The sequence below is a fragment of the Tympanuchus pallidicinctus genome, unplaced genomic scaffold (genome assembly GCF_026119805.1).
Source record: "Tympanuchus pallidicinctus isolate F22 unplaced genomic scaffold, pur_lepc_1.0 scaffold3, whole genome shotgun sequence".
NCBI lineage: Eukaryota > Metazoa > Chordata > Aves > Galliformes > Phasianidae > Tympanuchus > Tympanuchus pallidicinctus.
The window spans coordinates 25729915-25747556 of NW_026294747.1; the positions used below are offsets into that span (position 1 = coordinate 25729915).

At 42.0% G+C, this 17642-nt stretch overlaps 1 protein-coding gene across 3 annotated transcripts; it reads right to left on the minus strand.

The window, feature by feature from the left end:
• Window positions 1-4639: 4639 nt before the first annotated feature.
• On the minus strand, window positions 4640-16842 carry DCAF4 (DDB1 and CUL4 associated factor 4). 3 transcript variants are annotated; one of them, XM_052694430.1, is made up of 14 exons: window positions 16762-16842; window positions 16242-16419; window positions 15713-15810; window positions 13926-14083; window positions 12730-12812; window positions 11988-12090; window positions 10869-11012; window positions 10140-10189; window positions 8759-8838; window positions 7318-7413; window positions 7113-7210; window positions 6255-6431; window positions 5911-6025; window positions 4640-5037 (listed from the first exon to the last, which is right to left on the minus strand). In XM_052694430.1, exons 2-14 carry the CDS (start codon window positions 16349-16351, stop codon window positions 4844-4846), a joined length of 1506 nt encoding a protein of 501 aa, XP_052550390.1. In that variant the 5' UTR covers window positions 16352-16419; window positions 16762-16842; the 3' UTR covers window positions 4640-4843. The 3 variants fall into 3 exon arrangements, with proteins under 3 accessions (XP_052550390.1, XP_052550393.1, XP_052550391.1); XM_052694433.1 differs by lacking the exon at window positions 16242-16419 and having other exon boundaries at window positions 16762-16780; XM_052694431.1 differs by lacking the exon at window positions 16762-16842 and having other exon boundaries at window positions 16242-16755.
• Window positions 16843-17642: the final 800 nt, after the last annotated feature.

Here is a 17642-nt window from a genome sequence, read left to right on the forward strand (position 1 = left end):
TCTGGGCTTGAATGTTTGCAGGACTCTGGCTTCCCACCTGCTGATACAAACTTTTTCTCCTTTTGCTTCCAATATAACCATCCGTAAGCAGATTTAAGTGCTACTGTCTTAGATTTTGCAGCATCTTGCTTTTGTATTTTGTTGTCAACTGATGTTTCAGTCGATACAGTGTCACATACTGTGGCTTTGTCCTTGCATTTAATTCATCGCTGATGGCTGTAATAGAATTTGGCACTAACGGGTGTGCCTTTGCCAGTAATTTGAGAACACAGTGTGATTTGGACAAGAGATTGAGCCGTCTGTTTTTTTGTTCCCTATTGCTTTAGCTGAGCACTTTTTCTTGGTAAAGCAATGTCAACACGTATATTCTGTCAGCACAGCACATAGCAGCGTATGTCATAGAAGATTTTTGTTCGCAGTGCAGGCAGATCAACTGGCAATGCCAAAATAAATAGAACTTACTATGAGAGCTTTCAAAATCAGCAGTATGCTGTGATAATCGGAAAGCTAATGTGGTATCAGAATGATAGAACTGCAGATAGGAAAAAAGCTGTTTAAACAAGAAAAGGCCAAGTGATCTTGATTATACTTTCATACTTCACCTATGATGGTTTCTCTGCTTTGTGCCATGGCTTCTGGTTTTGAAACATGAAGCTAGTTGTAAAATGCTTTAAACTTTCTGCTCCACCATCTTTCAACCTCTAGCTGCTCTCCCCAGAATCCTCTGTCTTGCAAGTTCTTTTGGGTTGATGGTGACTGTTTGCATGCACGCACTCTCTCTGAGCCGAATCAGTTACCAGCAGCTCAAGGTTTGGGGACACAACCTGATTTGTCTGCTACCATATTATAACTTTTCTGGAAGGAGCTCTAGAAGGACATCTAAAGACTGCACACATAGTGGTGTAAATTCCCTTCTCTTTGCAAGAAATGCTTTGTTTTCTGGTGCTATTAGAATAAGTCATGATTGAGCTCAACATGTAAAAATGCCAGAGCGGAATTTTGATAAATGGCTTAGCTTAGTCTCTTAATTTTGGCTTTCTTTAGGATAGTAGAGGAGGGATGGCCATGAAGCCACGTATTTCAGTAAACTGGGGACAACAGGAAAACAATCCCTTACTGCTGCCCAGAAAACCTGAAAGTGAGTCATGCTTTAGGCATGAACTTAGAGTAATAGAAGTTTCTACCTGTTAGATCTAAGCTCACTGTATGTGACCTAGAGGGCTTTTAAAGGGTGGAGATGCATGATAATGGGAGCAATGCTATATGGTATAACAAGTCTGTGGTTTCCAAAACAATCATGGTGATGAGGGGCCAGGAATCTGCAAGTTTTTTTTGTCATTTATTAAAGTACTTTACTGCAGTGGAACAGGAAGGCTGTTGTCCATGTCATACTTCTGCTCTTAATGCAAAAAGGTGGCCCAGTTCCTCTTCATCTCTCGCATTCTGGGAGTCCTCCACTAGCAGAAAAAAATGCTGTTCTTTCTCTGGAGGGAGGGAACAAGGAAAATCCTGCTGCTCTTTTACCAAGGAGAGACAAGGCAGCTGTGACCCATCCTGTTTTAAACTGGAGAGGGAGTTCCCACCAGAAAGGAACTGTAGTAAAGGGCTGTACAAAAGTTTAAAAAAAAAAAAAAAAAAAAAAAAAAGTTAGCTCAGCTGTGAAAAGGGTCAATAAAACCCTGTACTTTGGCTTGAGGGAGGTGACAAGTGCAGCATGACCTTGATTTTTCTAGGCCTTGCATTTTCTGTAGGAGCCTGCTGAGCCTCACTGCGCCCATGAACTGCATAAACGATCTGGTGTTTGGCTGAGTGCAGGTAACTAGGATGTATGAAGCAACAGTAGCTAGTTCAGGACATGAACATTCTTCAATAGCTGTTCTTGCTAAGTTTTCTAGAGGAAGAGTTTTTCTTCTTTCTAAGATGTAGCATATTTGCACTGAGAGCTGCTGGTGACTGTGGGCTCTAGTGGGAGAAGCACAAAGATGCTCAGTGTTCAGGGATGTCAGTACAGTTCTTTGTCAGCCCTGAAGGTTTTCTCTATTACCTGTCAGTCAAGTGTGGTCTATGAGGAGAGATGAGAAGAGTCTGGTTGTATGCTCTGAGCTCTTTTTGTTATAGTGAGCAAAAAGGAGCAAACAAATTGTGCTGGATGGATGAGACACACTACAGCTTAGCTTGGAGTGCAAGGTTGGCCTCTCTAAAGCTTTCTACTAGATGCGGTGCTTGCAAAGAACCTGAGGCAAAGAAATAGGATATTTTGATACTTAAACTGGAGACAGGGTGGCACAGATTAATTTTTGTTAAGATACCTTAGGGGCCTAGCTACTCCTGCATGATAAATAAACAGTTGATTTTACTGTATCAACCAGTGCCTTCATGCTGCTTGCGGTTTGTTACTGAAGCCAAATTAGCTCTCTCTTTACTCTGCTTCCCCTCTCATCTCATGCTGTTCTTGCAGGCTTCATTAGAAGCACTGGCTGCAAAAGCACTAGTTGAGTTTTAAAAAAAAAAAAAAAAAAAAAAAAAAAAAAAAAAAAAAAAAAAAAAAGGGTTTGCAGGGACATGTTCGCATTTGGTTCCTGGAAACAACAGAAAGCAAATGAGTATCTTTTTGTTTTGCTGGCTTTGGCTAAAAAGGAGCAAAGAAAACAAACTCTTGAGTTACATAACTCTGACACAGTTCTTAGCTTGTGTTTCCCACAGCAACTGGACATGATTATTGCAGAGTTCTTGTTCTTGCAGAGCAGACCCTACTGGTGTTAAGAACACTGACGAGTTTAAATGCTATTTAGACATTCTGGAATTAGTTCTTCTGAAGGGAGTTCATGATCATTGTGGTTTGCCACTTGCAAGTGTTTGAACCCCATACATTTGCTAGCAAGAATATCAATATAGAGCATGTTCCTGCCCACCCCTGAGTTGACTGTCAGATGCAAACGTCTGGAGTTTGCAGTGGGACAAGATTAGTTACAGTTCTGTTTTCTTCTTTCAAAAGGTGCTTAGTTGCAGCATATGTTATTAACAGAGCCAATGCAAATACTTTTGAAACTTGTGCTACATGTAGTGACTGCTGTGCATGCAACAGAAAATGTCCCAAGATAACAAGATAAGCTGCAGAATATGCTCCCAAATTGAAAAGAAAGGCAAGCCAGGAATTGGTGACCATGGTAGCCAAACTGGACCCTTATCCAAAATAGAACAACTGAGAAAAGCCTGCAAGTCAGTGTGAGGTTGGACTCATCATCTGACGAGAGCAGGAGACCCTTAGCTTTGTAAATGTGTTCTGTAGAAAGAAGTGGCATCATAGTGTGCTGCAAGCAGTATCTGCTCCACTTTGTGAGGAAAGAATAAAATACTCTGCTGAGAAATGCTAAAGCCAGGTGTATCAGGGGAGCTGACAAGAGAAGGGAAGCTGGCTGTTAATGGAATACAAGGAAAATTTAGAGGATTTTGCACATATACTCAGGGAAGAAACTGTGTTGAGCATTTGCTGGAATTTATCTTGCATCTTAAGTACCCTAGCAATACATATTTCTTGTAGAATATATTCATGCTGCTCCCATGAGGCCAGTTTTCCTGCTACAACGTTTTGTCTTCTGTATTGACTAATGGGTAAGAAATTATAAAGGGAAGGAGATAACCGCAGAAAAATTAAGTGTATTGAGCAACAGGAGCTCAATAGAGAGCTGAGACAGTTTCCCAGAATAGTGTATTGCTTAGGCCTGAAGGTCGTGTGAAGATGGGAGAATTGAATGTGGAGCCCTGCAGAACCCGTTGTGGCACCTCTATGTAATTCCCTTATCCAAGTCCACTTGAAAGGGGAAATGCACTGAAAATCAGTGAGCAAACAAAAAAACCTAAAAACTTCAGTCTAGGCTCAAGTTTGCATAGCACTTGTGAAGGGAATCTTCCTCTGTTGGACTCACACTGCAGAGCTACTTGAACTCAGTTCCTTTGTGGAGAAAGCCAAGCCAGAGTTGCTCATTAAGTGTGCTCATTGAACTCAGGCCACTAGCAGGGCTGCATAAGGAGGGCTAGGCTGCAATGCTACAGCTATACTGCATGCTTAGAAGGCTCATGCCACAAGCCAGTGCCTCATTCCTGACAACTGAGAGTACTTGTGCTCACACTGCAGCTTACACAGGCAGCCACTGGGGAAAAATCTCTTTTTGTGACTGAACAGTTTGCTCAACTGCAAGTATTCCTTCTCCTCAGTTAGAGCTTAAGAGCTTTCCCTGTATATGCACCAACGTGAGGGGGACTGGAAATGATGGCCCATCACAATGAAGGTGTGGTAGGGTGCAGTTCCTTCTTAGATTCCTCTGGCTAAAAGCCTTAGGTGAAGAATATGCTGCTGAGAAACACAATATCATTACACCATGCTTAGGATGGTGGTAAAGATTTTCCTTGAGTGCAGGAACAGGACTGCTTAGCCTGCTGTGGCAGAACAGTAACTCTTTAGGGTAATGACAGTTACCACTATCCCTAACCTCTGCATGTGCATAGGGTGCAGGTCCTCCCTTTCTTGCTTCTCTTTGAAACAGTTGCTGCTACTTGATGCTTTCCTGGTCTCCTTCTAGGATGCAGCTGACCCTACGCTTGCAAGGATTTGAGAGCACTAGAGAAAGCCAACAAGATATTAATCAGCATTCAGCTTTTATTAACTAAATGCCTGAGGTGTATACAGCAAGATTTGCCAAACCTGCTGACAGAAATTCAGAATTTCTCAGGTAAAGCAGATGCAAACGTGGCATGTAGTTATGTAACAACATGTGTGTAAACATTCCCAAGTCAGGTATAGGCTAGCAGCATTATATCCTGGGTCAGAAGAGTATCAGTGGTGTCAGTTATAGGAGAAGTGGTAAAGATCCTGTTTGACAGCCATGAGCAAGCCAGGAACTCCTCGTCTACCTCCAAGTCTCGAAGAAAACACCACACTGGGAATAGCATCTTTGGAGGACGGGTGGGGAGAAGGAATGGTTCTAAGCAGAGAGGCATCTTGAAGACTCCAAATTCTAGTGTAGCAATCCTGACCAACTGGAAAGGAAGGACATCAGTGGTCAGCATCACACCAGAAATAATTTCTATGGCTCTGCAAGATTTTCATCACAGTGACTGAAGGAGCATATGGGGGGAAAATACTTGACTGTTTCGACATATCTTACAGGCAAAGAGGAAAAAACTATGTATTTCCTATTAGGCAATAAAAGGTATGCTAAGAGTGCTTTCCTTATCATTAAGCTCCTGAGCATAACAAACTGGGGAAAAACTCAGCTTGTTAAAATTATTGAATTACTCTTATTATTCCATCACTTACTGAGAAATCCAAGGAGAATAGATCATGTTTAAAGTTACCTTAAGAAATCTAGTCAAAGTATGAAGAAAAAAAGTATTTAGGGATTTTGTTTCTTTTATTATGTCTCCTTTTTGGAAAAAAAAAAAATCTGCAGCTGCATATATTCATAACAAGCCCAAGTGAGACAATTTACAGGGAGTTCTTACAAGCTTTCGTCCATTGACACACTTCAGCATCAAAGAAACCTATTTATGGTCTTTAGTCTCTGTATAAAAATACTGCTTTGAGTATTATGTTAATACATTGCTTCTCTGACCTTCATTTTGAAGTATCTTCTTCTCTACTCTTAAACTACACTGGGAAAAGGATAAAGGGACTATAAGGATAAAGCAGTTGAGAGCACCACGGGAATGATTACAGTAGGTGTGCATCTGTAACATCTTATTTTAGATTTTGTAGCTGATTATAGTACATCTAAAGGTAAATTTCTGTGGAATTTTAAAGAATTACCAGCTCTACAACTTCCAACATCTGTAGATAAGAAACACTCCTCTGGGATTAAAAAAAAAAATAAAAATCTGCACTTACAAGTAAAGGAGAAAAAGTCAACACACCTGCTGTAAAAAGTCCTTCCTCCTCATTTACATGCAAAGGGAGAATAGCATATTCATTGTGATGACCTTCATACTGTTTCACACACTTTGCTGTTCTCAGATCCCACAGTTTTATCTGCAAGTTAAAGAAATTGTTCCAAAAGCATGTTAACAGAATAGAGATCGCTCAACTGTTGGTAAATAACTGGATCTTAGTGAGGAGCAATGACCCAAGCAGGGAACTACCACTCAGTTCCACACTACTCTGCAAAGAACCAGCATCCATCTTCAGGACTGAGGTAAGCACTCAGTTATTGCCCAGATACGAAAAAGAACAGTATACCCTGACGATGATAAAACTGTACCTTTCCAGCCATATCTGATGCCATAAGGTAGTGTTCTGCCTTGAGAAGGCGAATAGATGTAACTGCTGAGTCATGGAAGAGACGAACTGCTTTCCAGTTCTGGCCCTTTCGGTTGCGTTGACGTACATCAATGCTGAAAATTTCACCTGAACGGCAGCCGTTGTACAGCATTGGGGTCTGGAGAATCCAAGAGAAAGAGGTGTATGCGACACGTGAAAGGACGTACGAGTTCTGCAGAAATTACTTATGTCAAGGTTTTGAGCTTTCTGGTGCATTTGTGAAATCATTAATGCAGGCACTAAGGACAAGAATTTTTAGTACATCATTTTTTTAGCTAACTCAGTAGCTCTGTTCAAACCTCACTTATTTATCTCTGTTGTAAAAGTTCAGCAATGTTAGCAGGAACTTTGTCTAACGTAACAGCAGAATAAGAACTGGAATTCTCATGTTCCAATTGGACCCCTCCCCCTAAGTCTTTGTTTACAAGTTAGTTAGAATTTTATAGCTGTTTTCTTCTTGATGAAGACAATAAACTGAGTGTTAATGAAATCAGGTCATTTGGCAAAAACAAAACACTCCTACAGTGCATGATTGCTGTGCACTTTCTACTTTCATCATTTCCTTTTTATCTATGAATATTTAACAGAAATTAGCCTGCTGCCACAGACTGAAATCAGTTATTTTTTCATTGCTGATACACTGTGTGCCAGCATAGGACCATATCACCTCTGTTAAGGAACAATAATTGTAGTCATAACCTTCTGTACAACGTGATGAGTCTTATCACAGACAGTACAGAAAGACCACTAATATCAGTGCTCTGAAAAAGAAAAAAAAAGGGTGTATGTTTCTTTGTACCTGGGTGGCAAACTGTTGTGCCAAGACATCACTGCTGGTTCCAAATGTCTGTCGGTGCCCTGTCACTACATTGGTCACAAGAACTCGTCGTGTCAGGCCTAAGGGAGATGTTATACTTGTTTAGTTATGATTTGAGTAGCAGGTGGGAGATTTATGCAAGAAGTCTTTGCCAGAGATAAAAGTGGTTGCTAGCCTTGCAGATCACCTGTGCTGAAGCAGTTGTCTGCTTGTGGATTCAGGCACCAAGCACAGGACCAGGCCGTAGATATCTTGAAGTTGCACAGCATTCCAGGTCGATCTCCTAGGAGAAATTAACCACACGTGGAACATCCATGAAATGTAAGGACAGGATAACACAGAAAGCTTCTCTGGACATTACTTTGAACATTACAATTAGAAGCAGAATCAACGTTAATATCCCTGTGCTACTCAAGATGTAGGAAACAAAAGCGGGATTTCATGATTGCAAGCTTAGTACTTACACTCTATCTGTCTGTATACACATCTGAGAGACTGTTAAAGTCTTCATAGCAGGAAAAAAACAGGGAAGAGAAAAATAATACTTTCATAGCACTTTTACACTAAACACTTTTACGGCACGTCTGCCACAACCTTACAGATATCAGGCAGAACAGGAGACATGTCTAAAACCATGTTTCAGATGGGTTAAGTTCTACTTTGCTCACACTATCTATTTAGAAATATTCCCTTAAAACAAGAATTCAGGAGATTGTGGTGAGGCAAGACCCTTAGAAATACCTAAAACAGTCAGCAGAAAATACTAGACAGAAGAACTTGAGCATAATTAGGGGCACCTGATTTGTGCAGGCTTTAAAACATTTTACAGAGCACACTGGCCTAGTAGCCATCCATCTTTAGTGACTTTTCAAGTTCACACCAATGCATCATTTCCCCCATCCCTCCTTTATTCTTTTCCCCAAGGCTCCATAAATAGCATAACATTAAACATTTAAAATGGGTCCATACTCTTCCAGCACAGACACACATCTAATCTGTATAAACTTAACTGATCATGTCTGAATAGGACACCAGGTTAGATGACTGTACAGTATCTTCTGAAGGTATCAGCACAGCTGCTGCCCCCAGGAACATAGAATAATTTTGTTCTATAAAGATAGGATTCTCTAAACGAGTCATGCTTACACACAACTAAGAATGATATTTAGTACTGTACAAGGAGCCATGGGGTGAGACTTCTACCAGCTTTCCACCTATGATTAATCTACTGAGCACGCTCGAGTGGCTACTATGATAAAGTATCCTGCAATGACATTGGATAGTCTATAAGGAAATCTGAGTATTTCTTGTGTACAGCTTCTGTGTGTTAGTTAAAGGCCAAGCTACTCAAATGAATAATCTCAAATGTTTACTTTCAAGTAAGGTGTTCTCCTGCCAAAGTCAAGTACTACATCAGCAGCAGTTAAAAATAAACTAGAGCTTTGAATACTGCTTGTAAATTAATTATCAAGGTAAGTTATTTAATCTGTTTCTTATTCTGCTTCAAACTTGCTACATTTTTATGATAACACAACAGTCCCATCAACTACTGAAGTGTGGACATGATTTGTACTCTTTGCATATCCTGTTATCCAAAACTGGGGAAAAAAAGCCAAACAACACCCTACCTGGATTAGCGCTGCTGAACAATGACGCTGGCAGCAGACTGGCACAGCCTGGAGTTTCTGCAATTCCCATGAGACACAGCGTGCTGGAGTGAGTTAAGGAAAACAAAGATTTCTTCCTAAAATGGAAAAGGCTGCATAGTATTTATAGCTGGGAAGGGTAAGATGGTCTGACACAGCTGAAACTCTCAATACTTTCCCTTTTTTAACATCTTCCAAGAACGTTATTGTGCCTTACACTTTACAATTAGGTCTTGACACTCCTTTCTTTCATAGGAATGAGCTAGAAAGATCTCCAATTTTAGATTTTGTACCTTCACTACCAGAAAGATAAGCTGAGAGAGATACTAAGGCATCTTTCTACAGATAGGAAAAACCTGCAGGACCTACATGGATCATTCTTTCCATCTTTACATGCTGATAACACTGCACTGATACAGAAATGTTCTGCATGGAGATGGGTTTGAGAAAGCTGTACACATATGAAGGATTCAAGAATCAATTTAGATTTCATTAAACACTTCATAAAAATTATACCAGGCATAAACTGGTTTTGAAAGCTGCTTTTCAAATTTGGCTGGTTAAATCTGTGAGGTGAGTAGGGGAAAGCACTGATTAAGCTAACTGTCCCCAACTCCTAACCATCTCTAAGCAAGCTGATGAATTCCTGCCACCTTCTGGACCAATTCTGACTCTGTGTCGCTTTTCCCATAAGCCATGACATAGGTGTAAGCTTTTTTTTTTCATTTTCTCTTTTACTGGCCACTTTTAATGGCACTTTAATAGCATTTCTGTTGCCTGCCATCTCCCACTTTTAAATCCCCTTTCATTGCTCTCTTCTGTGACTCTGCTTTGTCCACTGCTGCTTCCTCTACTATACCATCAGCCTTCCTTTTGAGACAAATCTGCAGAACGTGTTCTCAAAGTTGCAGAGCACAGTGCCAATGAATTCCTGCCATTTTCATCTTCCCCCAATAAATATGAGGATGGTTTAAAACAGAAACCAACCAAACCTGCTTCAGATTGTTCCACTTCTTAGAAGAGAATGTTAGTTGCCATAAATCTCTTTTGTTGTTGCCCAATCAATTTCTAACCACTAGACCACTTTTGATTTGGCACCTGCACAATTAATGGGCTGGCAAGTCTCCAGGGCAGGGAAAGCAATCTTCTGCTTTTTACTGCACGACAACAATACTACACACATCTGTAACAGCACCATGCATCTGCCTCACAACATGCAGCAACTTCCAATCTTTTTAAAATTTCCCTGTTTTCCAGAAAGCAATAGTTTTACAGTTACTACATAAGAGGTCTTCCTGAAAGTCAACTGCTCTGTGCAGGATAGTCAAAACAGAACTGAAATTTTGCTTTTTTAAAAGGATATAAAACATGAGAGTCTGGATGAGTCAATGATGCCCAGCACACAGAATTCACCTTCAGACACAAGAAGACATGCTATTTTTGTAGACCTCATACTCAATTCATGAATGGGTATTTCCATGCAAAGATGATGTGAAACTGCAGTGGGCACACTTCCATAGCCCACGAAATAGCACAGCAGTGACATACAGATACTTCATTTTAGCCTTATACTCCTCTTAGATGCACAGGAGAGAGGGAAGCATTGAGATGAACGTCCAGATACAGACTGAGCCATCAAGCACATCCTATTATTTAAAGGATCATCCTTAAAAGACCTGAACATGAAGAGATTATCAAAGCCTGTTCTAAATATTCTTCCTGTTCAGGGATAAATGCATTTTTCCAAAATTATCTTTAAGAAAGAAGCATATAAATCTGTGTCTTTCTCAACACAGTTTTGTCAGCTATGGCTACACACAGCTCTGAAGTAAGCACTATCTTTGGAAGGTGGTACTTCAGTGTGGTCTTCTGTTCCAATAGTAGCACAGCATTCTGGAGAACTACTGCTGGTACTCAGACTATCAGAGATGAGTCTACTGCAATTTTGTGTTTATCCAAGTATCACACTGCTAGATTCTTCCATTCTCTCCTACTAAACCCTTTCCCAGCCCTCATGCTTTTCACCTGTGCCTCCCCAGCAATAGTGTTTGTGAATGTGACAACTGAAGGAAGCAGGAACAGAACACAGTACTTTGCGGTTGGTGAAGTAGAGGTTGTCATACATCTCCACAGTGAGAGACTCCTTCCCCAGACCGCTGAGGTTGATGATACCGTATTTACATCCTCCATGCTCCACGTCGTTCACAGTAAATATCCGCTCACACGCAACGTCTGCCTGTAAAACAGAAGCATTGTTGCACTTAGTGGAAACTGACTGAAAACGATGGCTCGAGGTGGCTGCATTTTGTCTAAAAGGAAGAAATGTGCTAATTCTGATGCCAGCAACAACATCAACTTTCTATTCGTCTTTAAAACAGCAGTCAATGCCTCTTTTTATGAATGCAAAGAAAAAATATCAGTAAGAAAATATTTCATCCTTAGCCACCAATACACAGTCTTTCCGATTATACCAGACACTTGCTCTGGTTAATTATTAAGCACAGACTGGTATCAGTAGAGCACTTAAAGACAGAAGGAAATCTTATAAAAAGTGGATATGCAATTCTGCTACACCACACAACTGTGGAGATTCTCCTTGGGTAGGATCAAATCACAGCAAAATGATGGTGCTGTACTTCAACTTTTATTTGTGACAGTAGGTTTCCAGCTCCCTTTTGGCTTCAGCTTATCTATGCAGTGCTCTGTTTCTCTCTCCTGCAGATCTTTCTGCATGGACAAATGGAAGCTACTTGCTCCATTGATGTTTCCTGTATACACACTGCAACCAAAAACAGTAGAAATTGCCTTTATAGCATGAGATGTAAAATCATTACTGATGATTATACCAAACCTCTAGACCACAAAATGGTTACTCCCCCGATTCCTCTTTTATTTTCCTAATTTTCCCATTCAAAAAGCCACCACAGTAATTATTCACTTGATTCCTGTTTATTCCCAATAGAATACAATGGTCAGCTCCAAAAATCACTTACATATCCAATCTTTTCATCATTTTCCTCTCTAGGAAAGGAACAGTCTCTTCCTACCTGTTAAAAACTACTTAGCTCATATTTGGAGAACTGACACAATGGGGACAAGGCAGATTTGAAAGCAAATTTCACCCATGAGGTTTGATTAAAAGATCCTCAATCTTCACTGAAGACAGGCTCTTTTTAACCTTTTTAAAGATGTATCAGTTCTTGTAACATACCACAATTATTTTAAAATTGCTGGTTCCAGCAACTGAGGAGTCTGGACTGTGAATTTCTATCTTCCTCCTCTGCATGCAGTTCACTTTTAGTTCATGGACCAGCCTGTAAAACAGTCGGCGAGGAAGGAGAGAAAGAACTTGGGTAAGCCTAGGTTAAATGCCAATGAAAAGAATTCTGGATAAGACAGCTAGAACTGCTTCTTTAATCACAGAAGATAAAATGCCTGAAAAGTAGCATGCTGCAATTTCATTTATATATCCCCGAAACCGTGCAGCACATTCCACATCTATGGTATTTCACCCCATCACTGAGAACCTCCGCACACCTTCAGTAGCAGGAACATAGCAAGCCCCTAACTTGCTTCCTACATTGTTACCGAATCTGAACACAGATTCTAACCCAGGGGAAAATGTCCCTGTCAGCCCAGGGCACTGATCCAAAGAAATGCTATACTGTATTCAAACAGAACAACATAGCAACAGAGCAAATACTAAAAAAAAAATGGGAAGTTTTAAACCCCTGGCATCTGAGACTCGGAAGCATCTTTCACATTTGAATTCTCATCACTTTAGAAATTGGATTATTAAAAGATACTGCTTTGTTGTCAGTATAAATAATGTCACTCTGTCCTTAGTGGAAAAGTGAGAATTGCAAACAAACAAACAAACAAAACTGACAGCAATGGTTGTACTGACAGCAGTACTTGATACAGCAGACAGAAGACAATTCAAATCATTGTACCTGCAATAACTTGTGGAGCTGAGCAAACCTAGCTGCCTTTTCTGTAACAGCACAGATGAGTTCAGTCCAGCCCTTGTTGTTTTCTGGAATAGAATAGGATGAAAATGTACTCAGTTTTTGGCTTGTTTATGATTCAAACATGGCTATGGGTCTTTGATGTTTGGGATATTTGGGTAACTTTTTCCTCTAGCCTATGTATAATAATGTTTCAGGTCTACAAAGCACATTCCAGCACCATCTCCCAGGTCTGCTGAAGTACAGATAGCTCTTTTATTACTTCATACCATCAACAGTATCACCTTAAGGTGTGAAATCACTTTCACTCTAACACACTAAGTCTGATTACATAGCAAAACTCTGTTACTGCAGGACTACCACTAACTGCATGTCTGTGTGAGAACTGCTGAGTCACAGCCTGAACCTCTGATTGATCACCTGAGGCGAGCCATGAGTCAGCCAGAGGAGCACAGCTGAAGGCAATTCACCTGTGCTGCAGGAAGAGGTGGAGCCAGGCTCCACCTCTCCTAGACCCATTTAAGAGCTGACTGCCAGTGGGAAATGATCTCTTCTGGAGTTTTGTAAGTGAGTCCAGAATACAGGTAAGCTTTCTATCTATTTTCTTTTTGTTATCGTTATCTGCTTTGCCAAACTTTCTCTTTTATTTCATAATTATAACATCTTAATGTTCACTGATTATACAGTGTCTTACAGCAGTGTGAAACAACTTTTCCATTCATCCCTTTCTAAGATTTCATATGAACACCTCATAAATACTAGGGAGAGCAAAGGACAGAGAGCTGTGCAGAGTTACAGAATAACAAATCTTTTCCTCATGGTTTAGGCATACAAAAGTACAGAAAGCCTACAAATGACATCCCACTTTGCCAATTCACAGCAGGGATTTGAAACCAGGCACCCAATGTCATGACTGAAGTGCAACTGTTAGACAACTTGCTATTCTGAGAGTTCACCTCTTTACAAGCTTTTTTGTTTGTCTGCTTAGTGACTTGCTTTCCTTCCTGCATGAAAAAACCAACCAAGAGATTTCAAGAACTACAAATTCTCAGCAAAAAGAAACTTCTGTTTCTTCACACAGCTTATGGGATTGTACCGTAGGAAAAAACTGAAGGGCTTCAGCTCATCTGTCCCAAGACAGAGCATGCTAAAGGCTAATTACAATGTTTTTCAGAACATACCCTCTTTTGTTGTTCTTCCTCTTCTAAGAGTTTCAGTCTCTTACTCTCCATAGCCTTGTACTGAATGCTCTCCTTGGTGAGCGGGTTGTAGTTGTTATGTCCAGGCAGGAGGCGAAAATAGCGGTTTTTTTCTGGGTCATAGTAAAATCCTGGCAGTTCTTAAAGTGCCAAAAAAAAAAAAAAAACAGACAGACAACCAAGTTTATTTGTTACTCTTTGACATCTTATATCCTCATGGAAATGTCAGTCACACAGCTCGTAGTTCTTGCCCCCTGTTGGTGCCATGGATGCTATGCTTACTGGGAACAGATGGCATCTCCTTAAAGGAAAAAAGTTTCTAGTTGGCAACTACAATGCTGCTACACAGATGCAGAAGGGATGCTACCACTGACCAAAGTGAATTTCACACAGACTTCACACTTCAGAGAAGCAGAAAGGTTTTGCTGTGTAACAAAAATGACCTTTCTTTATGAACCAATCATGAGGGGCTGCTCTAGGTTATGGCTACTTAGGGTGGTCTCAAACAAACAAGGCAACTAAGTGTCACCCAAACCAAATACAAAGCAATTCCCTGCCCAGAACCAACCATTTTTCTTCACCACCAAGGGAAGATCTTGATATAAGCAAGAGTACAATTAGACAATATACAGGGGCCCCTCCCGAAGAGGAACTGAGGACAGAGGCAAGATAACAGTATGCTGTCTCAAGACAAAGAATTTTACTTCAGAAAAGGTGAACATTAAGGTCTTCAAGAATTTTTATTTAAACTTTTATCTACTACTACAAATTGTTTGATGTTACTTGCAATTCAGCTCACTGTCATCATCCCTTACAGGTTGGCAACAAACAACCAATATGTATTTACCTCAAAAAAAAAAAATATATATATATATAATACAGTGACTGTTATCAGTGAGGTGGGCAAAAGCACACTGCTTTAGTACATGGAATCGGCTCACATAGCAATACATGTTTTAGATTATATGTACTACTTCCCAACAGGCTCACAAACTCTTGATCAGAAAAGGGTGATATACAAAAAAGATAGCCTTACGCTCTGGCTTTGACTGTTGCTAAGAGCCAGCAGTGTTTCAGGACTCCCCTGTTGTGGAGGTACTCAAGTTCCCACAGGCTCAGCTTTTCCTGGGGATGTTTAATGAGTCAGAAAACCAGAGTGCAAATGGGGCATCATCTTTAGTGGCACTGCTACTGTATCAAGTCTGGTTCTGCCAGCTGACTCTCTAATAGTGGATGAACAGGTCATTTAACCAGATTTTACATCTTACAGATGTACTGAAGGCTCAGAAATGCATTTGTTTTTTTCCCCAAAGTGGAAGACAAACACATCTTTTAAAAGGCTGGATAATTCAATCTGCGTTATATATTTGTTACATTCTGTCTTATTTTCTTTGCTTATTTAGTATTTTTACTGGAGATGTATTTTATAACACCTTCAATGTATATACAAAAGAAACAAAGTTAGTATTCTTCCCCAACATTGATTTTAAGAGAAACAAATATTTCTTTTCAGTTTATATCAGCTTGGCTAAGCTCACAAGTTTTCACATAAAAGATGGATTTGTGGGCCAAAAGTGTATTTTGTTCTGCTTTCCAGATTTTCACTTACTACATCTTTTCTGATCACCTTTTCAGATATTATCTTTTCCTGCGAACTTTCCTGCTTATATTCATCCTCTAACACCATACTATTAGCACACCCACTACTCTGTTTTTCATACAGTCAACATACAGACGCTGGTTTTTGACCTGTAAATGGCATCTCTTACCCGGAACTACAGAGTTCTGTGTTGAACTGGAAGAAGAAGGATGTCCACTGTAGCTGGGGCCTGCATTCACTGGGCTTTGTGCTTCCTCCTCTTCAGGCCTTAAAAAAAAAAAAAAAGCAGTATTGCCTTTGAGACAGACTCACAATTTTCCTACACGTCTCTTGCACAGAGCATCTTTAAAACAGTTTGTTAGTCAGATTTACACAGCACTATTTTTCAGGTCTGTGATAAGCACACCATATGCCATGTCACCATACACTAACCAATGGAAAAGGAACAGTAAAAGTATTCAGCTTAAAACCTCTAATGAACACTAGAGATAATAGTATCTTATCAGACTTAACCATTGCTAAAACGTTAGAGACAGTTACTGATCCTGTCTGCCTCTAACTCTTTTCAGAAAAAAGATGAATTCTGGACGTGTTACTGAGACCCGTGCTTAAAGGAAAAGCCCATCTCGAAAGCACGGTAACTCTTTACAGCTTAAAATAAATGAGAAGGAAACGAGGCCAGCCCGGCCCGCACTCGCCTGCGGCTCCAATGACTGCCGTCGGATCTCAGGCGCCGAGCGGGGCGGTGGCAGCGCCTGCGGTAGCCCCACCCTCGCTTCTCTTTGCCTCCGCCGTGGCTTCTCCCCATTTCCGTCCGTAAGCCAAACGTCGGTCCGTACTTCAGAGCCGCGTGCCCGGCCGCAGCCCGCTCGCTTCCTGCCGGAGGCCAGAAGCGCTGACACGGCCCAGGCGGCGGCGCGCCTCCGAGCGGGCAGGGCGGCGCCCTGAGCCCAGACGGGAGCGCGCTGCGGCCGGCACCGCTCCTGCGAGCACGGCCGCGGAGGCGGCTCCGAACCACCCCCGCACAACGCGCTCGGGAGAGCGGAACAGAACGCGGGGCTGCCGGCGGCCTGCCGCTTCCTGCCACTTCCTGCGGCCGGTGGGACCTTTTGGCGGCCGGCGGGCCGAGGCATCCGCCCGCGGATCCGCGAGAGATGGGTGCCGCGAGCCGTGCCCTGAAGCGAGGCCGCGGCCGACCGCCCCCCCCCCGTTCCTCACCAACACCGCTCCTCACTGCTTCCACCCGAGCGCCAGAGCTCGGCCCGACAGGCGCGGGATTGGTCCTCGCGCGCTACCTGTCGTTCGATGGACAGCTCCCTCACCGAATAGCAGAAGGCCAGGCCGCCGCGTGGCACGCACCTCTCGCGCGGAGGGGCGGGGACACGGGCTGTTGGGCGGGAAAAGCGATTAAGAGCTGCTGGGCGGGCAAAGGTGGCCCTGAGGTGGTGGAGCTGCTGTGGGGTTGGTGTTGTGTCTTCTCGGATTCCGAAATGGCTCTGCAGGGACCTCTTAATTCTTAAACATGGTTTTGAGCCTTTTTCTACTAGTCCGAAAGCGCTTAGCTGAGTAGCGTTATCAGAGCTAGGAAAGCACGCTGCAAGTGTGTGAGGGGCAGAGAGCAGCAGGGTGGGCTCTGGGCACCTCCGCCGCTCAGAGGCCGCAGAGCTTGCAGTTGTAGCTGCCGCTGCTTCGTGTTCACTGTAAGGAAACATCTCTGCTGAAACTTTTCTTAACGCCCTTTTGTGTAGCGGCCGCCCTCTTCCCCCTGCTGCTGTACGGCAAAACGTCAAAAAGCCTGTGGTGCAAGTGTTCCTCCCTCTAGTGGGGGCTGCTGGTACTGCAAAACGCGTCTCACGTGTGAAAACCGACCGAACAAAAATTACCCCAAACAACTGGAAAAACTGTGTGGTGGCTGTTTTCCTCCCAAACAAAAGATGTAGGTTTTAAAGGCTGAGAGACCTGGAGCTGTTCAGCACAGGGAAGAGAAGGCAAGACTGAAAAGGCAGCTTCTCAATGCTTACAGGTATCTAATGGGCAGGTGCTGAGAGGATAGGGCTGGGCTCTTTTTGGTGGTGCCCAGCGACAGGACAAGGAGCAAT

Excerpts from the sequence above, each read along its gene's own strand:
- DCAF4 (XM_052694430.1), bottom strand. The coding sequence starts at position 16,351 with ATGGGGAGAAGCCACGGCGGAGGCAAAGAGAAGCGAGGGTGGGGCTAC. Across the intron at positions 6,432-7,112 it reads CACAACAGTTTGCCACCCAG|ACCCCAATGCTGTACAACGG; the intron begins GTACAAAGAAAC and ends TGGATTCTCCAG. Across the intron at positions 6,026-6,254 it reads CATCAGATATGGCTGGAAAG|ATAAAACTGTGGGATCTGAG; the intron begins GTACAGTTTTAT and ends TTTAACTTGCAG.